Genomic DNA, 26,994 nt, shown 5'->3' with positions numbered 1-26,994 from the left:
CTTTTATCAATCCTTTTAAAGGCCAGCTAGACTATTTTAATTGTTTAAAATAAAGATAATGTTGAATCCAAGCTGTAGTTCTGAATGGAGGATTTTGTCAGGAGAAGACAACAGTGCTCCTCCTGCCCAGGGCCTTCAGCTCTACACATAGTCCATGGGACACAAAAATAAAACACACTGGATTCCCTGGAATTAGAGCTACAGATAGTTATGAGCTGCCGTGTGATGCTGGGACTCAAACCCAGGTCCTCTGGTAAAAAGCCAGTGCTCTCTCCTGCTGCCACCTCTCCAGCCCTGCAACGATCTTCTTAGCGTCTGATGTCAGCCCATCCAGCCGAAGACAAGTTCCTTTTGTTTGTGTGTTTTAATAGAAAATAATAGAGATGGAAAATCTTGGTTGATCTGGACACGGGGAAAGTTTGTTACTTCATGTTCTTTAACCCTCTTTAACCTCCATATCTTCTAACAGTGTCTGGAAAGCCTTTGACTGTTTGTAAAGCTGGTGATAAAGATCAAAATGCAAATAGCCTGGGTAATGTTTAGAGACCATTTATTAGAAAGAAACCAGTGAGACATCAGAAGAAACATGGCAGCAGACAGGAAGGGGGTTGAGGGCCCTGTGAAGGGCCGGGGCAAAGGGCAAGAGCCACAGTGCTGATGCCACATGATGATCTGTCCTAGGTTATGGTAAGTGGGTATCAACATCCAGATAAGGCAGTAGAGAAACATTGACAAAGGACAAAATGTTCATTGGAAACCTAAGCCTGTCCATTTTTGAAAGATCAGCAGTGAAATTTAAACATCAGAGATTCCTTCCCATTCCCAAATATGTCAGAACCATTTGCTGGCATTTGTATTTCGAGTGTCTATAAAGTTGGCCAGAATTTCAAAGGCTCAAACAAGGACTTAATTTTTTGATTTAGCACCAAGTAAAATAAGAGAACATCTTCCTGAACGGTGGAATTGTCTTTTTATTGAACTTCTCATATTTTGTCCTTTCAGGCCACAATATGTAAGGACAGGTCCTTGTCTTACTAAGGAATATAAAGTGAGTGACATTTTAAAATGGGTTCTCAGGGTTGGTTTAGTGGTACATACCTGTGATTTAAGCATACAGGAGACTAAAATGAGGACCATGCATTTGAGGGCAGTTTGGACTATAGAATGGTCTCAAGCCTGCCTGGGCTACATAGTAAGACCCTGCCTCAAAAACGTAAGGCCTTGGGTGGGTGTGGTGGTGGTGCACCTTTAACCTCAGCACTTGGGAGGCAGAAACAGTTAATCTCTGTGAGTTTGACACCATTCTGTCTACATAGTTCCGGACAGCCAGAACTGTACTGTCAAAACAACTGAACTACCACCACCACCACCAGCAGCAACCAAAAGGGCTGGAGATAAAGCACAGTGTAGGGTGTTCGCCCAGCACACAGGCTGATGGGATTCCAGTGCTGAAGGTAGAGGAGGGTGCTTAGGTGTTGTTTTCCTTTAGAGTAGGGTGGGAAGTGGCGGCACACAGAGATCCCAGCGCTTGAGAGAGGCCGAGACAAGAGGATCTTGAATTTAGAACTTCAGCACAAGTATGCATGTCCTTAAGGGAACTCCCTTACAGTGCTTTTGAACCCCCTATGCAAATCCTTCTATCACCACACCTTTTGGTTAGTTGACCGGTCTTTCTGTCAAGGGGCTGTCCCCAGCATGTCCTGTCTACTTCCACAGTGGCAAACTGCCCTAGGTGTTGTGCCTTACCTTTAGTTTTCTGTTTACTGTCTTGCTTACCAATGCAGTCAGTCATTTGGATCAAAGTGGGAAACTGACAGGTAGGTCCTAAAATGTGGTCCTCAACCTGAGTGACATATGAGGCCTTAGGACCATTGTCAGTTGCCACTGCTCCTCCTAGAACTTAAGCTAGTTAACATAAATCGTATACCTCAGTCCATGTGTGTTTGAAAAAGAAAACAGTCCATATCCAAGTCACGTGTTCCTAAGTGCCAGTGGCTGCATTTTCATAGATTCAGTAAGTAGAAGACACAGCATGGTGGCCTGTGCCTTGCTTTTCCTGGGAAGGCAGCAGTGAGTTTGCATCAAACCACATCTGTAAAGCCTGTTGCTTTCTTTCTGGAGTCTATAGACAGTGTGTTCTAATTCCACATCCCTCAGGCTAGAAAACATCTGTGGATTGCAGTGGGCACTGGCTTATGCGAAAGCCTCTAATGAGATATTTAGCTGCCTCAAGTGATATGTAATTTTTTAAACTTTTCCAGAAAAACATGAAAATGTGATCAACCACTTTAACTAAATAGAAGGGTAGATGATTACTAGTTGCTCTCTTAATTGTGCTCTGAGTTTGTTTGTCTCAACATCTCTGACGTTTTCGAATTGCACATCACCGAAGACAAATAGATCCCAGATTAAGCACATGAGGCTATTTTAACAGATCAGGCTTAGTATCTGACTCATTTGGCACAGCCATTAGGAGTAAATCATAATTTTCAGAGAAGTCTTAGGAAAAGAGCTTCGAAATGCAGAGAGTATGGAGGAGAGGAGGCTCTGCTTCATCCCGCCCGTTGCTGCCCTCCTCAGGGAGTAACAGAGGCTTTTTGGATAGTTTCTGGAACTTTCGTCTGTAGGAAGGAGTATACATGTGGCCAGATCTTGTTGGTTTCTGTTCCGGAGAATGTTTCCAACACCCCTTTTTTCCTAAAGATGAAAAACAAAATAGGTAGATTACACAGTTCTGAATGTGCTTTAATGTAAAGTTCATGTGAGTTTAGTTGTCCCGTGTGTTGAGCTCTCTGATCCATGGGGAAGAACCTCAGCTGGACATAGCAAAAATCTAGACTGCAGTTTATGTTTTATCCTGGCATAAGGGATGGGAAAAGGATGTCCGCTGTCATACAGAGACTGCTGGTCATTGAGCCTATACTAACACTCCTCACCGCGCCAAAAGTCCAGACGCAAAGACACAAAGGCAGCATTAGCATAGTAGAGGCCTTTAGCATCTAAACTCACAGGCAGGTCGAGCTTACAAGAGAGCAAGCTTTGAGCAGGAAAGCCTGGGAGGCAGTGCCGAGCTATGTGCCAGGAGTGCGGTATTGCCGAACTGTGTACTCCTTAAGCCGCACCGCCCGAACTTTGCCAATTATAATTTCTTTGTGATGAAATGGAACCAGCTACAAAAATTAGTCTTCAAAGAATAAGAACATCATGTTTCCAAACAGATGAACACAACTGTAAGCTTTTTAAAGTAACAGTGCTGGCTATAATGTAGCTTCTTTTTATGGCTTTTTGCATTTTCCTGTCAGCCCAGAGGTAAGTTTATACATTGAATCCTAGGCAGAAAAGCTTGGATTCAAGGCAAGAAGTGGCAGAAGCCCCCAAAGAAAGACCCCTACCCATCCCCACACTCCCAAGCGCCGATTTCTATAGCTTTTCCCAAGTTGTCACATTTTGACAGAACTAACCCCTGCAAGCACCTCCTCTCTTCACAGCCCCTTGGTGGCAGTTTTTATCTGCCAGACACAAAGCATTCTCTGTTTTGTGTCCTGTGGAACAGTCAGGCTGACCACACTCAGTATATGAGGTTCTAGTGCGATTGTTCAACAGTGCACATACACAGTGCATGGCTGGAGATGTGCACCATCAGCTCCCTGACTTTAGCTGGGGGCGGGGGGTGGGGGAGAATGTCTCCCCAGTTAACTGAGCTGGCGATGAGCTAAAATCAGAAGACACTGCACCTCTGGTGTCTGAAGCCAGCACGGAATGGACCTGAAAGGGCTGAGTTTTAGCCACTGAGCCAGCCGGCTGTATTTGGACCCCTTCCCCCAACACCATTTGCTTAAGCCAGTGTGAGTGGCTTCTGATTATAATAAGCACATGTTATATTTCATTGCATGATAAATCTTGTTTGCCCAGTTCTCATTATCCATACAAAGTAAGTTTCTTGGAGGCTCATAGGAACTGAGTCTAATGCTCTTCCTAAACAAGGGCCTGGCACAGGGCAGGCAGAGTACCCAGCATTGATTCAGTAGGTAGCTGAGGATTCTTCAAGCCTTTCCCAAGCGTCTCTTGCTTCAAGTCCTGGCTGGTTCTATAAAGCAGTATACCGACTGACTTTAGGTAAGAAACCAGTGGTACGGAGATGGGAAGCCTGCCCAGGGGTCATAGAGCTGTCCGTCTTCAGAGGCAGGTTCGGTCTGCAAACACAAACTTAAAGTAATCGCTGCTGTAGAAAGTGAATTAGCCACTCTTGTAACTTCACCTTCTAGAAATAAACTGCTGGTAGTACTGGGACAGTTCAGAGGCTGGCTTCGAATTCTGCATACTTGCCCTAATGCAGCAGTAACGCCACCAGAGCAGCTCATAGATGTCAGTGCGCATTGTACAGCTGGGACAGTCTCAGGAGTTACACACACTAATGTACTTTCAAGCCTCCAGTCTCACCCACATTTCATGACAGAGAAACCAGACAGGTTAAGCAGGAGGCAAAGAAGGCTGAGGTTTGAACTGGGCCTTCTGACTCTGACGTCCAAGCTCCTACTGCATAGCAGGCGCTGCTTTGCCCCTGAATCATTCAGGACACAATGAAAACAAAGCACAGCACGCGTCCCCTGGAGGGAGGGCTGGGGAGACCAGATCGACGCTTGGCGAGCCAGGTCCTCATATCCTCAGAGGTCCTTGAAGAGCAGCTAAAAACGTGAGTAAGCTTCTAAAGACATTTGACCACATGTGTGCTCCTGAGGCTTGGCTGCCATTTGAAATCCTATGCTTAAGTGTCCTCTCTTGGCACACTTGGTGGGCACTACTGTACTCAGTGTCCCAGCACTGGTTCCAGCTGTCCACTGCATGGCAGAACGTGGGTGGAAATGGAGCCTCCAAGCTTGGAAACGGACTAGTCCCATATCGACCCTCCCAAGCCCCACGGCTGCTGCTGGAGCTGGCGTTAGCCCAGCCCTACAGTGAGTATGAGGTTCCTTGGACAGGGGCTGTTCTGGTTCATCTGAGTGATGCTCAGAGAAAACGTTTATTTACTTAATAAAAGGTTTACTCAGTCATTCGAGAAAGAGGAAGGCAAATACCAGCAGGGATGAGGACAAAGTCAGTACACACAAGCAGGCGAAACTAAGAGAATGAATGGCAAACAGGAGACCTAGGACACTCGAGCCCTGCCTACTTTCTGGTCTTCTTTTTCTTTACAGAAGTCTAGAAACTTCCTTATTGCTTATGCCAGCTGGGATCAGGTCTTCTGGTAGCTTAGTATTTGAGCTGTACAGTATGGAAAATCAAACCCTTGGTTGTGCAAGCTGAGAAAAGCGAGAACTCACTGGTAATACTGCAGGACTGGCTCTGTCTGGGCTTCATACGCCTTTAGTCTCTTGATCACTGTCTCTGGTTTGTCATCCTCTCGCTGAATCAGCGGTTCTCCGGTCAGGTCATCAATGCCCTAAGCAGCCAGCAGAGGAGTGTTAGCTCAGCAATACAGAATCCATTAAAGCAGTTTCCCTGTTCAAGCACCAATCAGAAGCACGCTAATGTTACAGTAAACAGGATCCAAGCTAAAGGCAGAGCTTTGCAGCTGCAAGACTATGGCCATTCCACAGAGCAGTATGGCTTGGATTCAGAAGCCTCTCCTTTTCCCTGAGGCCCAAGTCCTCAAGGGTTGGCTCCCACATGGGATACTGGAGGTGGTGGAATCCAACTATGAGCCAGTGTTGCAAATCCTCACTGCCTCTGCCCTTCCCTCTGGCACAGAGTAAACAAACAATAGATGCTTTTTATTCTGTGTTGGGTTTCTCATTGCTGTAACTAACACCTAGGAAGCACAGCTAGGAGGGGAACAACTGTTTATTTTGGCACATAGTTTCAGAGGGTCCAAATCTTGGCTGCTTGAACTCATGAACCTGGACTTCAGAACATCATGGCTGGAGGTAGGTGCGGGTGTGTGTGTGGGTGGTCCCCCCCCCCAGGACGCACAAGGAACAGAATGGGGAAGAGACTATGGACCATGCATAAGCTGCAGAGGTCCCAGTGACACTTCCTCCTCAAAAATGATGCCACCATTTGGAGACCAAGCAGACAACACATAGAACTGTCAGGGGCCATTTCATATTCCAACCATAGCACTTCTGAATGACCAACAGGCCCGTTAGAGCAAGAACACACCTTTACTAGCAGGCTTCCGGTGACATTACTCTATTAGTAGTCTTGGTCAGAGGATGACAAGTTCACAGAACTCTGCCTGTTAGGATGGATGTCAGCTCACTGTAGTCACTCACCACAGTTTTGGGAGGGTTGAATTCAATGTTGTACACTCGACCACTGGCAGGGTGAATCCAGCGAGCAGTAAGGCGTTGTTTAATGACCTCAAAGGGCACGTTGAGATTGATCACTGTGTCTATCTGATAAACTCTATCCAGGGCTTCTGCCTGTGGAAGTGTCCTTGGAAATCCTTTATATGAAGGGAAGAGGAGGAGGGGTTGAGAAGGCAAAAAGAAAAAGTGTTAGGCAGATTAAACCCAAGAAATGACACCAGGCATGTTGACCACAGCTGTAATATAACATTAAATTTGGAGTCTACTTGACTGAGCTGTAGAGTGCTCAGATGTTTGGTCAAACATTCTGAGGTGCATGTGCCAGTATTTCTGAATAAACAGGACGTTGCCCTCCTGGGGTCGGAAAGTCTTGGAGAAAGAGTTGGCAGCCTGGGTAGAGAAGGGAAGACTGTCTGCTTGCCATCTAACCAGAACCTCCATGCTTCCCAGCCAAACAAGTCAAGGTTGATGGCACACCTGCAATCCCAGCTCAGGGAAGTGGAGACGAGGTCCCAGAGTTCAAAGCCTTGGCTACTCATTAATAGAGTTAGGTAAGGGCCAGTCTAGGCTACATGGGACTGTCTCAAAAACAAACGAAAGGAGCTAGAGAGATGGCTCAGTGATTTGAGGCACTTGCTGCTCTTGCATGGGACCCAGGTTCAGTCCCTGGCCCTCACATGACAGCTCAAAGCCGTCATCATAACTGTAGTTGGGAGGATCTGATTTTTACCTTCTGGTCTCCGAGGGTACCAGGGCTGCACATGGTACGCATACACTCATAAAAATACATCTCATGAAGCCAGTGTGAGTCACTACACTTGGTTCTCTAAAACAACAGCCAAACACAGAGTACCCTCATCCAGTGCCTCCCAACCACCTGCCACTCCAGCTCCAAGGGACACCTGGCCTCCTCCAACAACCTACACAGGCATGGTGAGTACACACACACACACACACACACACACACACACACAGACACTTAAATAAGGCAGGAATGGTGGCACACATCTTTAATCTCAGTACTTGGGAGGTAAAGATGCAGGCTGATTTCTGAGTTCCAGGCCAGCCAGGTCTACATTATGAGTTCCAAGCTAACCAGAACTGTACAGTAAGACTCTATCTTTCAAAACAAAACAAAAGGATGAATCAAAAGGACATTTTCAGTTGCACTCAGGAGGCTGTGTTCAGAATATGAGAGGGAAGTACAGGGTAACATGCAAAACAATTCTTACAGCCGGAACATCCCTAATCCAGAAATCTAGATTCAGCAATGTCACAAAATATCTGATTTGGGATTTAGGGTGTTAAGGAATGCCCAGCTGGTAAGGGCTACACAGCTCAAAGTATAAAAACTCTGCTAGGATACATGTAGTCTGGAACATTTGATAAATGGAATACTCAGCCAGTGCAGCTAAAATAATTTAAAGGATGTTCAAAAGTAGAAAAGCAACTAGAACTGATTACTGAATCCCCAAGTACGTTGAGGAATTTGAAATAACATTTGGATCCCAATTTTTTTACTTTGTAATGTTATGACTAGGGACATTCTGTCCAGAACACAAGGAAAAACTAAAACTGACAGAAATAATACATTTTTTCAAAAGTGATAAAGGTTAAAATGCATTTGCAATGATTTGTTGGAGCTAAAAACACATCTTCCTAAAAAACATGGAAACCTTTGTTCTCGACTTAGACTTTATAATGTGATAAAATACCAATTAAGAAGTCTAGATGGAGGGAAAATAGTCTCCTGAAGAAAAGTAATGGCAAAAGGTTCAATCTGTAACTTTTATGTAGCCCTGAGTTGGGCTACCCGACAAGCACCTCTTATAAATTTTATAATGAAGTCATCTGAGAGAAACAATTTTAATATGCTTTATTAGAATAATAGAATATCAATCCACAGAATACTTTCATGTGCCAAAGTCTGAACATTACATGTTTTACAGGGACCATTTCTTTCAACTGCCCTAATGAGTATAAGACGAGTGCTGTCATTATTTCCATTTAGAAATGAGACGAGGCAGAGCAACAGCAAATGCCTGGCTCATAAAGCTGTTCAGCAGCGGCAGTGACGTGTGGACACTGGCTGCCTAACCCAGCGCCTACACTTGTAACCAAGGAGTTTGCACTGAAAAAAGCCTAACAGAAATACATCTCTATTGACCCAATTTTTATCACAATGTCCATACAACTGCTCTAGCAAAGGACCCAGGTTTGGTTCCCAGCACCCATCACTTCCGGGAGCCTGGATGCCCTTTCTAGCCTCTAAGGGCACCACACATGTGGCACACATACATAGTCTCAGGAGAAGCACTCTACACATTAAAAAAATTTTTTTTAATCTTTTTTTTGTTCTTTTTACTTTAAAATTTTTTATTAGATACTGTCTGTATTTACATTTAAAAAATGTTTATCTTAAGAACTCAGAAGAAAACATCCATTAGGATAAAAGACCTGAATCAAAATATTCTGTGACAGGAAAACATTCTTTTACACCATGAGTTTACACATTGAAGACCCAGCTACAGCCCAAGCTCTAGCCAGGTCAGCCTTGGGAAGCTGAAGTGCATATTATTGAGCCTATGCATAAACTCATCTCTGCCACCATGGCCACTTGGTTCATGTGCCTACTGTGCAATGACAGAGGATATGGAGATATACATTGGAGTGGCTTATAGGCTGTGGTCCAGGTAGTCAAGCAATGGCTGTCGACCCATCGAAGGTCCAATAATCCAAGTTGTTCAGTTCATGAGGCTAAACGTCTCAGCTAGTTTTCAGTGTATGCCAACTAGGCTCTAATGCCAATGAGGGGATGGACTTGCCCATGGGAGAGCCAGGGCAAGAAGCAAAAGAGAGGAAGCTTCCTTCTCCAGTGTCTTTTATATAGGTTGCCAGTAGAAGGTGTGGCCCAGACTAAAGGTGGATCTTTCCATCTTAAAAGAGGGTCTTCGCACTTCAAATGAAGCAAGGGAAAAACATCCCTTGCAGGTGTGCCCAGCCACTTGGGTTTCAGTTAATTACAGATGTCATCAAGTTGACAACCAAGAACAGCCATCACAAGCCCACCCTTTCTCAACTTTATGTCATGTTTAATTTCCAAATGAAAACAATAACTATGTCATAATAATGCATAACCATAACTATCGCACATACAATCACTAATACATTATATATTTAACCGAGTCATAATTAACATGATATAACTATCCCTCACACAACTGCAAACACATTATAAATTTAGAACAGGTGGCAAGTGCCCTTTAAGGGACATTCTTTTAGTATCTCAGAACTTAAATATGATAACCAGTTATAATCCCTTAATGCTATGTGATAAAAATGGAGGAAAGAAAACAAATGTCTGTACAAATACATTCTTAGTAAAATATTATGGAAGCATTCATGCCAGTTATAATCCTCATTTCTGAAGCTAGTCATGTGGCCTTAGATGGGATTTACTACCTTCCACCCATTCTATTTCCTCCTCCCTCGGCAGGTCTTGGCTCTTCCTGGAGGAGGGTCACATACCCCCAACCCTAATGAGTCTGTGCCCTTTGACATTCTGCCCATTGTGGAAAAGCAATCTAATTTCCCCGTGGTAATCTGGATCATTCACCCCTCCTAACATCCCTCATGTTGGTTTAAGGTTATCAGATATCCAGAGAGGCCAGGGGGGAGTCTGAGCTTGCAGTTCACTGGAAGGCTTATTGTGTCTCCTGGCAGGAGCACTCCCTCTTTTGGAACCAAATCTTCTAGGGCAGAAGAACTTAAGATCATGGGAGCAGGAAGCAAAAATCTTCCTAGTAGGTCACCCCTTAATTCCTAGACCTGTGGATCCTGGCTATGGGAGAAACTATACCACATATTGGACACTGATTCAAAACATACACTGCCTTCTGGAGAACCCTGCCCAGCCATCTAGACTGCTGCCACCTAATTGGCATTGCTGTGTCTCTAAAGGCCACTCCATCTTTCTGTCCTCTGGTTGCTTCAGGATGGTGGGGAACATGGATTCCATGATCATGGGCCACTGTTGCACTTCTCTGACTGTGAAGTAAGTTCCCTGGTCAGAGACTATACTGTGTGGAATACGGTGATGATGGATAAGGGATTCTATCAGTCCTTGGATAGTAGTTTTGGTAGAAGCATTAAATGCGGGAAAGGCAAATCCATAACCAGAATAAGTATACTCCAGTAAGAACAAAACATTGTCCTTTCCATGGAGGAAGTGGTCCAGTATAGTCAACCTGCCATTAGGTAGCTGTCTAGTTACCCCTGGGAATGGTACCATATCTGGAGATCAGTGTTGGTCTTTGCTGTTGGCAGATCTGGCATTCAGCAGCATCTGTAGCCAGGTCAGCATTAGTGAGTGGAAGTCCATGTTGTTGAGACCAAGCATAACCCTCATCTCTGCCACCATGGCCACTTTGTTCATGTGCCCATTGAACAATGACAGGGATGTCTGGGGAAAGAGGCTGACTGTCCACAGAATGGGTCATCTTATCCATTTGACTATTGAAGTCCTCTGCTGAAGTAATCTTTTGATGAGCATTTGCACGGAACACAGTATCTTCACATCCTTCATTTGCAGAGATCTATCCACATACTTCTTCCCCAGATGTCTTTCTCACTAATTTTCCAATCATGCTTTTTTCCAAGTACCTGACCAGCCAATTTATTGGCTATAGCCCGTAAATCAGTAACAATGACACATTTAGCTACACCTTCCAAACAAAATGTACAACCACAAAATGTACCGCTCTGAGCTCTGCCCACTGTGAAGATTTCCCTGCATAAATTTATTTTAGGGTTGTCCCAGAAAAGGGTTATAATGCTGTAGCTGTCCATTTCTGGATGTATAATGTGTCCAGTTCTGCCTCTATAATGTGCAGAGCCAGGTTATAGTCTTCTTCTTTAGTCAGCCAATCATAGGGCACACCCCATGAAGCAACAGTGCATATTTAGCAGCAGACAGCATTGTAATGGGAGTATAAGCCATAGGCATTTGGGCATCTCTTTTGTTTAACTTGTTTATGCCTTCAGGACCTTCTTGGGCCAGATGGCATATAGAACCATTTCCATCTGATAATGTATTGCTCTGTGCATGCCCTACTTTATGGCCTGGTGAATCAGATAACACCTGGCTCATGATGGGCACCTCAAATCACATGGTAACTTGGGGTCTACTGGCAAATGTTCAGTTTCTACTAAGGTACAAAGAGGACAAAAGCTGTCGCAAAGGGAAAAGAGTTGTCTGAGATGATGGTAGAGCCTTGCTCCAAAATCTAAAATCCCTTCTGTGATTCTGTGATTGGGCCTTCCAAAGCTCCAAACAGCATCCCTATTTGCCACCAACACCTCAAGTACCATCAGATCCAAGTGGTACTACAGCCTGCACAGCAGCCCGGACCTGTTGAAGAACCTTCTGTTCCAGGTCCCACACCAAGCTAGCAGCTTTCTGAGTCACTTGGTAAATGTGTCAGAGGAACACACCCAAGTGAGGTATGTTCTCTCTCTAGAATCTAAACAGGCCCACTAAATGTTGTCCTTCTTTCTTGGTGGGAAGGGCCAGGTATAATAACTTATCCTTCACCTTGGAATATCTATCCATGCCCCACACCACTGCACTCCTAAAGATTTTACTGAAGTAGATGGCCTCTGAATTTTAGTTGGATTTATTTCCCATCCTCTGATATGTATGTATGTTATCAACAAGTCCAAAGTGGTGTATTGCAGGGTATGTGATCACACTGTGAGCACTGATGCTATTTACTGAAACAAACGAACAATTGTTTCTAGTAGTAGTGTGGCTTAGCCCGTAGCATACACCTTTAGTCTTTCTGGCTGGAACACAGACACACCCTTAGTACACACCTTTAATCCCCCAAAATGAAGGTAAAGTTAGTTTGTAGAAGGAAACACCCATGTTTGAAAGTGATGTCTCACTGAGTAGCAGAAAAAGTGGAGAATCAGGGAAAGATTTGACAGAATGAGCCAGAGACAGAATATGTCCAAGAAGGTTGGGGAGAAGAAAGGGAAGCTGCTGAAGAAAGCAGTGCGGAGAGAGAGAAAGGAGGCAGTTTTACCAGGAGAGTTGTACAGAGACAGGCTTAAGAGAAAACAAGCTAGACACAGGTGAAGACAGAATAAACCAGAGAATGTGGAACCAGAAGATTAGGTTAGATTGCTAAAACTAATATGAGGTCAAGCAGAGCAATTCAGAAGAAGCCCAGAGATGCCAGGTTGAATCAGTTGGTGTTGAGAGTTCTGGGCCAGAACAACTGAGTTGAACTAGCCAGCCAGAGATCAGAAAAACAGAACAAGAAAGGGTGAGCTTACTCAGCAGTTAAGACTCCGAGGCTGAAACATTCTAGGCCTACATTAGATTGTACAGAGGCTAGACACTACCAGAACTAGTACATACAATCAAGATCCCTTCAAACTAAGTTATGACATATGGCTGGAGAATTAGTCCAACCTTGAGGTAAACCTACAAAGATAAAGGACTGGCCTTGCAAATGAAAGCAGATTTCTTCTGTGGTCCTTACAAATGGGTACAAAGAAGAACACATATCGGCTAGATCAAGAGCTGAATATCATGTACCAAGAAGTGCCTTACTCTGTACTGGGTGGCTGTGTCATCTTAACACAAGCTAGATGCATTAGGGAGGAAGGAGCCACAGGAGGAAATGCCTTCTTGAGATCCAGTGGTAAGGGCATTTTCTTAATTAGTGATCAGTGGTGTAGGGCCCAGTCCACGGTGGGTGGTACCATCCCTGACAGGTGGTACTGGGTCTATAAGAAAGGCTGAACAAGCCAAGGGATGCAGACTAGTAAACAGCACCCCTCCATGGCCTCTGCATCAGCTCCCAGGTTTCGGCTCTGCTTGAGTTCCTGTCCTGACTGTCTTTGGTGATTTACATTGATACGGAAGTGTAAGCTGACTAAACCCTTTCCTGCCCAACTTACTTTTTGGTCATGGTGTTTCGTGGAAGCGATAGAAATCCTAAGACACTCTGCTTAAGTAAGGACACCGTCTCTGGTACAGCTGCAACTGGAGTCACTACTTGATTTAGTTTTTGATAGCTGTCATCCTCCATAATCCATCTGTCTCCTGCACTGGCCAGATGGGAGAGTTAAAGGGACATGTGATGAGAACCACCCCTCCATCTTTCTAGTCCTTGACAGTGGTACTAATTTCTGCAGTTCCTCCAGGGATGTGTTACTGTTTTTGACTCACTATTCTCCCTTGAAGAGGCAACTCTAAGGCTTCCCTTCCCAACCATTGCATTCCTCAGTGTACGGGTGGGAACAAGGGGTTCTGGGTCTGCAAACTGGCTCAAGTCTGGAAGCCGGTTCACGGCCCAAGATTCCCTTTTGCCATCATCCAATGTACCTTTTCTTTATGGTTTGAGAATTTTTCCAGTTATGCAGTAGGTTTCTTATCTATTTCATACCTGTAAACCCCATGACTGATTTGCCAGCACCAAAGGTCCATATGAGTAATGCCACCATAAAAATCACTCTGCCTGTGCCGGTGATCATGGGTCACCATGACATGTGCCGCCCATCACAATAACTACGATCACCTCCCTATTGGCCACTCAGTGCCGCCGCCTGACTCCTCTTACTTTGGGTCGCAGTTAAACCTGTTGCATTTAATTCATATAACTCAGCAGCAGCATCTTTGTCCCTAAGGTCTGGCACAGGAATAGGGTGACAACAAACCTCTTCAAATGTCCTGGTGCCTTCTCACCATCTTACAGGATTGGTGAAGGGCATGTCTTCTGGCCTTTCCGATGTGGAAGATTGGGATTTACACAGCGCATCCACTCTAGCCCTCGGATTTCCCTGAGCCTTGAAATCCACACATCGCTCTAGTGAGTTGGCAGTAGGGCGACAGCACCTTTAACTTCTTTTTAGTAAAGCTGTCTTTTGAGAAACGTTTCAGCCACCCATTCAAATAAATGTTGACACCTTTTCAACTGTGCGAGCTTCCATATTTAAACCTAGAATCAATCACTCAAAGGGCCCATGTCAATAAACTCGGCCTGTTCCAGTTTTATGTTCCTTTTACAGTTATCCCACACCGCTAAAAGCCATTCCCACATATATTCCCCAGCCTTCTACTTGAATGAACAAGTTCATTAAGCTGTTTAGTAATGCGGTGTACCTCCTCACAGACTGTACTTTGTATCTCCTGGAGCCTGCTTAGCCTTAAGTCTTGTTACAGGTCTATCTATATAGTTGTAGGTCTAACTTGGCTGCATGGGTTTTGGTTAATTCCTTATATAGTCAAGATGATGTGCAAGAATAGCCATTACAGTAAGTCTGTCTGTCTGTGTCTGTCTCTGTCTCTGTCTCTCTCTCTCTCTCTCTCTCTCTCTCTCTCTGTGTGTGTGTGTGTGTGTGTGTGTGTGTGTGTTATAGTTTAGATAATAAGTTATATTTCCCAAAAGCTTATGTGTTGAAGTCTTGGTCCCCAGTTGGCAGGTCCAGTCACTGAGAGACGGCTGTGACTCCATCCATAGATTAATCTATAGGTGCAGTCACTGAGAGACGGCTGTGACTCCATCCATAGATTAATCTATAGGTGCAGTCACTGAGAGACGGCTGTGACTCCATCCATAGATTAATCTATAGGTGCAGTCACTGAGAGACGGCTGTGACTCCATCCATAGATTAATCTATAGGTGCAGTCAGTGTGAGAGATGGAACCTGCTTGGAAGTCACTGGGGTGCCTTTGAAGGGCGCACTGTCCTAGGCTGCTTCCGGTCTTATCAGAGCTTCCTGGACACCATGAAGAGTGCAGCCGCGACTCGGTCACACTTTCAACAAGGCCCAGAGGCCACGGGCTGGGTGCTGCATAGACTGAAAACTCCCAAATAAACCACCCCACTTCCCAGGTCTCTCTGTGACGTATTTATCCCACCAGCAAAGAAACCTGACTAATATAACATATAAAGAAGGACAGTATTAGATATTACTTGGCAGAGAGAACAAAACATATCTAATAATTAGTGGAATTTATATACGAGAGTGAGTGTGTGTGTGTGAGCGCGCGTGCGTGCATGTGCCACGTGTGTTTCATTTCTATAAAGAATGCCTGTTTGAATTAAAGAGAGGCAGTTAAAAGCAGCGCTGCAGAACTGTGTGATCACTGAGGACGCCCAGTCTGCTTCTCTTATACATTTTCATCCGCTTCAGTTTTTCTAAAGGAAAAGGCATTGTTCCAGTACAACAATGAAGAAATAAAAAACAAATATTCCACATTCCCGCCCTTCCCCTGGTGCCTCCCGGTCCTTGGCCCAGTCCCCACATACACTGCACTGATGGCCATGGGCTGAGCTCTTGGAAAGTTTGTCACTTCCCTGTGCTGGGCAATGTCTATAGTCAGCCTGCAAGCACCTCGTTTCTTCAGCTAAACGGACTGACATGGGAACTGGAACACTTCCACATCCCAGCATCTCAGAGAAGCAAGGCTTCATTAACCCGAGAATACAATGTTGACCCATGTATCCATTTTTCCTATCAGGAAAGGAAGCAAGCAGCTACCTGCTCAAACACGGGCTTGGGTATAGCTCAGTTGGCAGTACGCCCGCCTAGCCTGCACACGGCTCAAAGGAATCATGATACCACACAAACAAGCTTGGCCTCCCCTGCCCGTAATCCCAGCACCTGGGGGGCAGAGACCGGAGGCTCAAAAGTTGTAGTTCCTTAGCTCCACAGCAAATTGGGGCCAGTATGGGATGCATAATACCTTCTCTTAAAAATAAAATAAGTTGATCAGTGGACTAATGAAATTCTAAGATAGTCTCATGGGTGACTGACTGTCCATTTCCCAGCGCTCATTCTTTGACCAGCACTCATGACCTCAGCTTCAGAGATGCTCAGGACACTGCACTTACCATCCAACAGCCAGCTGCACTGGGTAAGATTTTTCAGCTCGTGAAGGGCCAACCGAGTCATGACATCATCTGGGATGAGCTTTCCTTGGTCAATGAAAGTTTTGGCCAACACACCGATTTCTACAACAGAGAGAAAAGCCAGTAAGTGTGTTTACTGTGTCCTATTCCAGATCTCAAGAATTAGATGTCTACAGGATGCCTCTGGACCTCGAGTCCATGGGAAAATGTGTTATCAACAGCATTTTTTGCTACAAACAGAGGTTATGATGGACATTAATACAAGCAGGTGAGGGAAGGAAAATGAGTTCGAAGCCAGCCTTGGGTACATAAATGGGATTTTTGAAACCAGTTTGTCCTACAGTTTGTCTTAAAACAAGCAAACCAAAGAGAAAAAAAGACAGTGGGACTACCCCACATTCAAGGGTCTGCAAGGCCCAGGCAACCCAGAGCTATATAATGAGACCCTATTTCAAAAGAACAACACCAAACAGGAGTGGTTTGATGGTGGAGTCAGAAGGCCAAGGCATGGTGGCTGGAGAGATGGCTCAGCGGTTAAAAGCACTGACTGCTCTTCCAGAGGTCCTGAGTTCAGTTCCCAGCAACCACATGATGGCTCACAACAGATGGGATCTGATGCACTTTTCTGGTGTGTTTGAAGACAGCTACAGTGTACTCACATAAAATAACTATGTTTTTAAAAAATGTTTTTTTAAAAAGGCCAAGGCAGGAGGATTTCTGCAAGTTTGAGGCCAACCTCAAATACATGATGAGTTCCGGGCAGCCAGAGATACACAGAAAGCCATGTCTCAAAAAAAAAAAAAAAAAAAAAAAAAAAAAAAAAAACCAAGAGGCAGGGATGGTGAAAGTGTAGATTTAGCTGAATTTTAAAAGTGCTTGCTTAGCATGAAAGAAGCCTTGCAGTAGCTCTCCAGCATAAGGCTGACCATGGTGGATGAACAAGTCTGCAATCCCAGCACTGGGTTAGTGGAATCAGGAGGATCAGAAGTTCAAGATCATCCTCAGCTATGCAGAGAGCTCATGGCTCACCCAGACTGCAAGAGACCCTGTTCTCAAAAAAAAAAAAAAAAAAAAAAAAAAAAAAAAAAAAAAAATTAATTTTACAAAAGTAAGGCTATTTCTCATCGTGTAGGGTATACAACTATATAAACAAATGTTTGTGTGTTTCGTTTTCCTATAGTTTCTAAAAGCTTTTGGTAGGAAGAAACCACAGAAGGGCTCAAGAGGGTGGTAGCTCAGTCCGTAAGCACGTTCCTAGAAAGCGTGAGGACCTCAGTTCAGTCCCCAGAACCCACACAGAACAGAAGCTGCCGTGGTGGTGTGAGCGTGTGGGACAGAAGGGAGACAGCGGAAGGTGGGTCCCTGCATTTGCTGACCACGGAGCCCACCTCACGCGACTGGAGTCCTCACTCCAGACCCGTGAGAGGCCCCATCCCAAAGAAAAAGGTGGTGGATGGTTGTGGGTTGATGTTAAGGTGATACGTGATTGGACAGTGGATAGGTAGGTGGGGAAAAGGCTAGGAAACCGGAAGAGGAGAGGAGGGGAATTCCGGGAGGAACAAAGATGGAAGTAGATGTGTATGTTTCTCTCGGCGCATCTCTTCATAAATAAGGTTGTAATGAATGTTTTATAAGGGATGGAATTGTACAAGATCATTTGACTTATCTTGGTGGGCAAACCATATTATAGCTATGGGATCAGTATAGTATGGGATTGAGTTCAAAGGGTGTAGTGGCAAAAGCCTGACACAGAGTTGGGATGTGTATGTCTAAGGCTTGGCAACAACATGCCAAAGGGAAGTGAGTGAAAACAACAGCCGGGGCGGTCGTATCCACTTGGGACAGAAGCAACAGGGGCGGTGGAGTGAACTGCGCCCGAGTTCATAGAGGCGCCATGAAGCGTCAAGTTAGAGATCCCTGGAGTGCCACACGGCCCCTCAGGTCCTGCACTATCGCGGGATAAAAGGTTAAGCCATCTTTTAATATTTAACAACAGATGATACCTACACTATGAATGTTAACCAAGAATTTATCATTCCCACCTGCCATTTGACAAGCATACCATCAAGTCTGCAAAACAATGTCCAGGAAAGGAGCTATTTTCTGAGAGTTTTCCAAACTCATTAAAGTAAGTCTTTTTGGAAGTCGGGGAGATAGATTCGTGGATCATCTGCTATGCAGAGCACTTTGCTGCTCTTTCAGAGTTTGAGTTCAGTTCCCAGCACCCACACTGAGTTTCAAAACAACAAAATTTGTAAATCTAGCTCCAGGGGTTCAACTAAGGAATTGCATTCACATGTGCATACATACACATGTGCACCACACACACACACACACACACACACCCTCACACACACGGGGGGGGGGGGAGCAGTGAGAAAGGGAGAGAGAGAATAAAAATTTAGAGTAACTTTGGAAGGTTCCATGTATATAATTTATGTGGACCTCATTTGTCTCTTTTAACTGCCTTTTAAAAAAAATTATGTGTGTGGATGTTTTTTCTGCATGTATGTCTGGATGCTATGTGCATACCTGATTCCCAAAGAGGCAGAAGGGGGCCTCAGATCCCCTGGAACTGATAGTTATGAGCTGCCATATGGTGCTGGGAATCAAACCTGGTTCTCTGGTAGAACAACGGGTCTCTCAGGGGCTGAGCCATCTCTCCAGGCCCTTGACTGTTCCTTTAACCCCTACAGAGTTATTATACTTCACAGTGTTGAATATTCTGTGAGAATTACATTTAAAAAAAAAAAGATAATGAGCACAGAAACCTCCCTGGGCCATCGTCCCTCCCTCCAGCTGCGGTATGTCCTCTTCTCTCAAGGACGAAGCAGCTTGGAAGGCTTCTTCCAGACCTATCTGCCTCCAGCTACCCCCTCAGTGTGCTTCAGGGCAGAGCTTCGGCCCAGGTCTGGCAGTGGCACAAGGCTTGCCTGGCATGCACTCAAGGGCTGTCTTCCTCTTACCTCTTCCCTTCCCTGCTCACCCACCGCCCTCCAGGCACACCCCTAACCAGGAGACTCACTCACACATTCCCTCCTAACCTCTGCACAATCCCTTTGCTCCTTCTTTCGATACATAATCTGATTTATAGCCATGTGGTTTGTGCAGAATAAACAAAATGGAATTATACAGGCATGTGTTGGGTGGCCAGACATTAGTGAGCCAAAACTCATTATAAAATCTGGTGCCCGGAGAAACAATGTTGAGGGGCCAGAGAACCTCTGAGAGGTTTGGGTCCTAACTCCACCCAATTAGTAATTAAAGAGATTAATGATGTTGGGTAAGTTCTAGGTAATTGCATATTGTGGTTTCTCTCTCTTTATGTACCCACTTGCCTGCAAAGTATAACACCGCACAAACCCAGGTACAGCCCTGAGACTGTGGGACTTCTGATCTCAATAACTGTGCACTACACAAACTTCATTTTTTCAATATATGAATCATTCAGTGTCCAGTCTTTGATTATAGCAATGAAAACAGACATTATTTTAAAGGACTCTGTCTTAGTTAGGGCTTCCATTGCTGTGAAGAGACACTATGACCAAGGCAACTCTTATAAAGGACATTTAATTGGGCCTGGCTTACAGTTGCAGAGGTTCAGTCCATTATTATCATGGCAGGAAGCAAGGCAGTGCCCAGACAGGAATGGTGCTAGAGGAGCTAAGAGTTCTACATCTTGCTCTGAAAGCCAACAGAAGATTGTCTCCCATCTGGCTAGAAGGAGGGTCTCAAAGCCCACCTCCACAGTGGCACACTTCCTCCAACAAGGCCACACCTACCAATAAGGTCACACCTCCTACCAATGCCACTCCCTGGGGCAAGCACATTCAAACCACCACAGACTCTTATGGTAAGACATCCTCAACTTCCTAGGTAACCAAAAGTTCTTTAGGCTTCTATATGCCATGAGCTCCTCCCTCTCCCTCTCCCTGTCTACATTCTGCTATGGATTGAGTCCCAAGTCCATACAGTGAAACACAAACCTAACCCCTAATGTCTCACTATATTCATAGATTGCATTTACCTTTAAGAAGGTAACTGAGGTTGAATGGGGTCATAGAGTCGGGCCGCAGTCTGACAGAAGCTGTAAACTCTGAGGAGACGGGGGAATGCCTGAATGCAGAAGGGCCATGTGAGGAGAAAGTGAGAGGGTGGCTGGTCCCCTGCCAGAAAGGCAAGCCTCACCAGGAACCAACTCTGCCAGAGCCTTGGATTTTGGACTTCTAGGCTCCAAAAACAATTGTGCTATTTCAGAACTGGTGTGTTGTCATGACAGCCACTGTGACTAATACACACAGCCACGTGCTGGCCTGACCCCAGGCCCCACTCTCATTGTGAGCACCTTCAAGGGAGTCTCCACTCTGTATGCACGACTAATGGACGGATATGTGGTCGGACAGACAGAGGTCAGGATTTTCCCGATTTCTAGCTGTGGAAACTGAACATAGGTCATTATTAAATGATCTATGGGGGGAGGGGCACGTGCTGTGGGGGATGAAGGAGGACAAAGAACACTGGCACAGAGACATAAAAACATCAAGGGAAACATTGTTTTCTATACTAAAAATAAAAAAACCATAAAACAATTTAGCAGAAGCTTTTTGTGGTAGTAGTCACAAACCAATCTTTTTTTTTTCTTTTTTAAAGATTACTCTGAATTATTTAGATACAAAATAGTAGAAAAAGAGAAGCTAAATCAAACATCAACTAAACAAATTTTAACATATCCGTATAATACAATAAAAAGTAATGAAGTACTACCACAACATGGGGGAATCATTAAAAGCCCAAGCTACGAACAGTGGCATTCACCCCAAGTTTTAGCTAGGAGGTCAAGGTAAGAGGGTCACCTGAACCCAGGAGTTCACATCTGCCTGGGCTACACAGTGAGAGACTCTGAAAACAGCAGACTCAGCATTAAAGAGGCTTACCACTGAGCATTACAACCTGGCTGGACCCAATGACAGAGGAAGACAATCCACCCACCCCCAACTTGTCCTCTGACATCCACATACAGTGTGGCACTCATGTATGCACACACACACACATACTTGGAGGCTAGAGGCCACCCCTCAAATCTCTCCTCCCTGGCCTTCTCCAAACAGCCTAAGAACATGCTAGAGGTAAAAATGTATGACTATGCTAAGCGAAAAAAGCCAGAGAGAAACCCCCACAGACTATCATTTCTGCAACACGTCCAGCACGTGGGAGTTGAAACACAGAGTGGTGTTGCCAGAGGTTTGGGTGGGGTGGGTGGGGATGGGAGTGTCTCGTGGGTGTGAGGTTTCTTTTGTGGGTAATAAAAATGTTCTCAAATCTGTTGTGGTGACAGTTACCGACTCTGTGGTATACTAAGTGCACTGGATTTTACATACATTTTAAATGTTGACGTTGCATGAATCATCTCAACAAGGCAATGCTGGGGAGAAATGGAGCACATTCCCAGAGAGCACACCTTTGAGGGCTCCGAACAGTATGGACCTGTGCTTCCACTTAGAGAAGACAGGAAGGCAGTGGCTCTCAGCCTTCCTAGCGCTATGACCCCTGAATAGTTTCTCATGTGGTGACCATCAGATTCTTTCTGTTGCTATTTCATCACTATAACATTGCTACTGCTCTGAACTGTAATGTGAATATCTGTGATTCCCAATGGTCTTGTGATCCCTGTAAAAGGGTCATTCAACCTCCCCCAAGGGGTTTTATACTCACACAGGTTGAGAACCATCCCACTAAGGGAAGACAGATTAGCATCAAGCCATGTGTGCATGAATTAATTTTAATTTACTTTGTTTTTTTTTAAAGATGAGATACCTTTCTATAGTCTTGGTTGTCCTGGAACTTGCTCTGTAGACCAGGCTGGCCTCAAACTTACTCAGATCCAACCGCCTCTGCCTCCCAAGTGCTAGAATTAAAGCTCTGCCTGGCATGTGCGTGAGATATTTTACAAGGCTCTCATGACTATTCGTTTAGATTTTTTTTTTAAATTCCAAGCCATGTAAATGTATTGACTATTACAAATTACCTTTATAAAAATAACCTGTTCTACCCTCGGTTTGAGACAGTTCTCCACATCTGTGCGACATGGGTCTGCACAATGACAGTTGTCCATATGGACAGAGTTAGACTCTCCCTCCACGTGCTCAGCTTACTACGTCTCCCACAGATGAAGTACTGCTGTTTCCCTTAAGAAAATAAGGAAAACCTTTTAAATAAGTCAGCTAAAATGTTCATAAAATAATAAGGTGGGGTTCTCTTGCCAATATATTTTGAAATACATTTTTTAAAAATCTACCTAAAATTACATCATGAACCTCAATTTGGGAAGTCCTAAACTGTGAGGAAAAAATATTTAATTGACTCTCAGGGACTGAGTTTCCACCCTGGTACCTCAGAAAATGCAGTTTGTTTCCATTTTGTTTCTTGTGTATGTGATTTGAATCTCACCCCTGTCTAGGCGCCTACTAATGATTCTGTATTGTGTCCACTTCAGGGTATGCGCTGCGGGTGAGTGCAGAAAGGCTGCTTATCACTGAGGGGATTCTTCAACCTCTGTGGAACTCAGTTTTCTCATGAAAGAAATGAGAGGATTACTGTAACCATGTAGGTCTCAGACTGTAGCCGTCTGACTGCTCGGTCCTGGTTGGTAACCTAAGGTCCCCAGGGCTGCTACTGTCAACAAGGTCACTGGTGTTTCCGGAGTCACTACCATCTCTTCTGAGATGACAGCTGTTATCACATAGACATTTTGTCTTAACAGACACTACCCACATCTTGCATTTTCAATCAAAGTAGGTAACAGAGATATGATTACTGCTGGGAGGAGTGGTTCTGTCACCATAGCTACCGAACACATCCTAAACTGTATAGTCAGGGTTAGAAAGCACTTTTATGAAATGATGGGTAGTTCCTAGAATTTATCACTTGCTGCCAGCTCTTCAGATGCACAGTACTATTTATTATAGCAAAGAATGGTAAAGAACATAAATCTCCAATAATGGGGGTCTGGAGAGCCAGCTCCGGGCTACGGTGCTTGATTAGCATGCACAAAGCTTGAGATTCTGTTTCAGGCACTGGAAAAATGTGAAGTCAATAGCAGACAAGCTTAAATTTCTTGTGCAGTCTTGGTGAAATTAAACCCGAGACAATATATAGGCATGCTCACAACACATGAGAACACAAAGCAGCTAACAACAGCTGTACAACTGTGCGCACACGCAACAGAGGGGAAAGGGGAGCACCAAAGGGTTAGTCGGTCTGTCTCTGGGTGAGGCCAGTCTATGCAGGATGCCAGTTCCCCTCCTGGATTCTCTGGTCTTTCTTTCCTTCTTCCCCCCACTCATTCATTCGTTTGTTCATAGGTTTCTTCCTTCCTTGTGATTTAATATCAGAAAACATAAAGCACTTTTGTTTTTCAGATTTTGTCTTCAGTTTATTTTTTTGTTTTTTTAAAGATACTATATTCTCAGTATAAATTTGCAAAGGAACTACACAGGATCTGCCAGATACCACTTAATAAAGACGACTGTACATAATAAACTACAACATCCATGGGAACGATCTCATGAGGCCTCCCAAGCTTCGGTTTTTTTTTTTTTTTTTTTTTTTGTTCTTTCTAAGGGATTGTCCGTACAAGTGACCCCAATATTCCAGGACCTGCCAGTTCTGGATTTCAAGTATCAGCTAGATGAGCCAGGCTCGGTGGAAACCACCCCAAGGGCCTGGTTAGGGCGTCTCTCTGAGATCTGTAACTTTTCCCAGCTGAACAAAGACTCAGCAGCCTGTGTGTACCTTGAACTTTGACCTGCAAAGACGTCTCTCGTGAACCTTAGTTCTCCTAGCAGGGTCTGACAGATCCGCAATTTCAACACTGATAAAAATGGGGTAGGAGGATTGCTACAAGTTCAAGACTAGCAGAGCAATTGTGTGAGACCCTGTTAAAACAAAAAAACATACTTCCAGTAATGAATCTTTAAAGTTTGTCTTCCTGTGTCATAAAAACTGTTAAAACTGCTGAGTGGCTGGCTGAACAACCTTGTGTGTTCCTCTCCTTGGCTTCTCTAGTCTCGTTCTATGTTAGTTTCAGGTAGTGGTCAGCCTTCAGTTTAACAGGTGTTTAACTGAAGCAAAAAGCATTGTTTATTTTTTCAAAAAAATATCTAAGCACCCTTTTTTTTTACTCTTTTCAAATGTTCTGTGTTTTCCTGTCGGTGAGCATTCTTTGCAGCCCACAGTCAGGCCAGCTATGCAGGTCACCCCTTAAGACTTCTGTACTTTGGATGGCAGCAAACCAGCAAACGGACCAGTCAGTCTTCAGGACTTGGACTGTTTGCAGTAACTAACCTTGCAATCTGTTGCACTAAGAACATTTAGCAAGAGTCAAACAATTTAACCTTTCGATAAAGTTTAATTAACTGCAACCTTTATTGTTTCTTAAGGTCAACATTAAAAGAGAATGAAAGCCTGCTCCAGGGGTGTCCAGTCAAAGAAACTGAAAACCAAGGATTGATCCCCAGTCCCATTTGAATACCAGTGTCTTTTAAACAAACAAAGAACACCCTTTCTGAGAAATTAGCCTAACACCCACCAGGAGGGAGTGGACAGGTAAATACATTGCTAGATTCAGCAAACACGGGGTAAACAGCATGAAGGACACCTGTCTCCATATGGGATGACGGGCTGAGTGGAGTGTGAAAACAGTTATGTAGAACAAACGTATGGTGACTTGATACACTGAGGTTGTGCGAATGAGCTTTACACAAAGACATTTTCCAGGAGGAAATACATTATTTCTCTCCGAGGAACCAGGCTGAGTTAGGAACTAAGAGAAAAACTTTGCTTTTTTTTACTTTATGAATTTCTGTCTTCCCTTCTCTCCCGGACCTTTACTTTCTTCTTCTTCTTTTTTTCTTTTACCTTGAAGAGGTATTGTTTCTGTATAAATAAGCTTCAAATGAATTTCAAAATAGGCAATAGTTTGTAATTAAAACTCAGCGCTATTGTGGAGAAACACATCTGGTGTAAACGGTTTAAAAATAGTTTACAGCTGTTAGTTGGCTGGTGCCTGTAATCCCAGCACTCACTAGGGAGGCCGAGACAGGAGGATGTCAAATTTAAGTTAAAGTTATCCTTGGCTACATCAAATGACACTGTCTCAAAGAATAAATTATAAAAATGCTTTTCTTAAAATAGAACTTACCACAAACCCACCCACTGTAAAGTGTAGTTTGTTGACTAGATTTTTGTGCTGAGTTAGAAGAATTTGGCAGGAGAAACAGCAGTCGTTTATGTAACCGCTAAAAGGATAACTTTGGTGCCTAAGAAATGTCCGGGGGCATCAAAATCTAAGCCAACTTTGTGACTACAACGAGGGTAAGTAATACTTGACCTTGTAGAGAGAAAGGTCAGAATTACAAGATCCCACGGAGCTTACCATGGGCGGGGGTGGGGGTGGGGGTGGGGGACAGCTAACCCTAGCAGAGCCAAAGCCTGCCTTCTTAGTACAAGTACACATGGAGAGGCAGGCACCCCCACCGCAGCTGCCAGCCTGGTCGAAGGAGCTTCTCAAAACAAAGCCAAGGCTTTCCTTCAGTCTTTGAACTTCCTAGTCCTTTCCCCCCTCCATCCCTCCCTCGCAGTCTACACGAGGCTGCCCACGGAGGCCAGAGGATTTGGGGTGTAGCGGCTTTTTCCCCAGGCGAGGTCGGGGAGCACGGTCCCCGCATCGCAGGACCCTCGACCCCGGCCCGCAAAGCCCCGCCGGGACGATCGCAGGCCGCCAGCCCTCAGCTCCCACCTGTGCCCTGCAGCATGTTCTGGCGGAGTAGGTCCCCGCTGGAGAGGTGCTTCAGCTCGAAGTGTTTGGTGATGCGTGACGACACGGTGCCCTTGCCGGAGCCCGGGGCCCCCATGATCACGGCGCGCAAGAGCCGCCCCGACGCCCCCATGGCGGCAGGCAGTGTCCCGAGGTGCGCAGACGCTGAACCGCGGCCTGGCCTGCGCGTTCACAGGCTCCGCGGCCCTGGCGGGCTGGCAACAGCGAGCGGGCGGTGGCCAGGGCGCTCGGCTCTCCCGGAAGTGAGCGACGGCCACCGGGGCCGCCCCGCCAGCTGCTGCACCGCCCCTCCGCGCCCCTGCACCCCACTCCCTCGGGCTCCACCCCGCGCCTCTTGGCATCCCCAGACCTTCGTTCCCTGTGCTGCCTGGCTCCAGCCTGCAGGCTGCGCCCGTCTGCATTCTCCCCAATGCACCCCCTTCTACTTCTAGTCTCCCGCTGGCATCCCTGAGTTGGCTGGATTTCGGTTTTCTTTTTGTTTTTTGTTTTGTTTTTCCTCTGTGTTCAACTTTTTCACCCTTGGTCTTTTCTAAGAGCTAGGCTCCGTTCTGTTCAGACCCAACAGGAAGCAGGGTGTCCCCTGTTGTGCCCCTTCCTCCCCCCAGGTTCACCAGACGCCCCCCCTACACACACCAATCCTCCATTGACCTTCTTCCTTCTCCTTTTTCACCCCATTTCCTTCTCCTCCCGGGCGACCTTGAACCTTTCAAGTTTTCATCAAGTGAAGTATGGGTCTCATCTCCCGAAACCCACTTTCAGAACCACTGTTACTTCGGCGGGGGTTGAACATGCTAGTTCCTTCAGAAATGCCAGGGCTCTTAGAGGCCTCAGAGAATGCCGTGCTGAACAACCCGAGTTACTGCTGCTGGTGGTTTGTTCTCTTGATTGTTTGTTTGTCCAGGGGTGGAAGCAAATGAGGAAGGCC

General features: G+C 45.2%; 1 protein-coding gene across 2 annotated transcripts; it reads right to left on the bottom strand.

Moving 5' to 3' along the window:
- Window positions 1–533: 533 nt before the first annotated feature.
- On the bottom strand, window positions 534–26,311 carry AK3 (adenylate kinase 3). Of its 2 annotated transcripts, XM_080911367.1 has the most exons (5): window positions 26,031–26,311; window positions 16,217–16,336; window positions 6,273–6,445; window positions 5,322–5,440; window positions 534–2,697 (listed from the first exon to the last, which is right to left on the bottom strand). In XM_080911367.1, the coding sequence occupies exons 1-5, from the start codon at window positions 26,179–26,181 to the stop codon at window positions 2,577–2,579; spliced, it is 684 nt and encodes a 227-aa protein (XP_080767493.1). In that variant the 5' UTR covers window positions 26,182–26,311; the 3' UTR covers window positions 534–2,576. The 2 variants fall into 2 exon arrangements, with proteins under 2 accessions (XP_080767493.1, XP_080767494.1); XM_080911368.1 differs by lacking the exon at window positions 5,322–5,440.
- Window positions 26,312–26,994: the final 683 nt, after the last annotated feature.

Source organism: Micromys minutus, assembly GCF_963924665.1.
Source record: "Micromys minutus genome assembly, chromosome: 2".
Classification (NCBI taxonomy): domain Eukaryota; kingdom Metazoa; phylum Chordata; class Mammalia; order Rodentia; family Muridae; genus Micromys; species Micromys minutus.
This window is presented reverse-complemented; position numbering and strand designations above follow the sequence as displayed.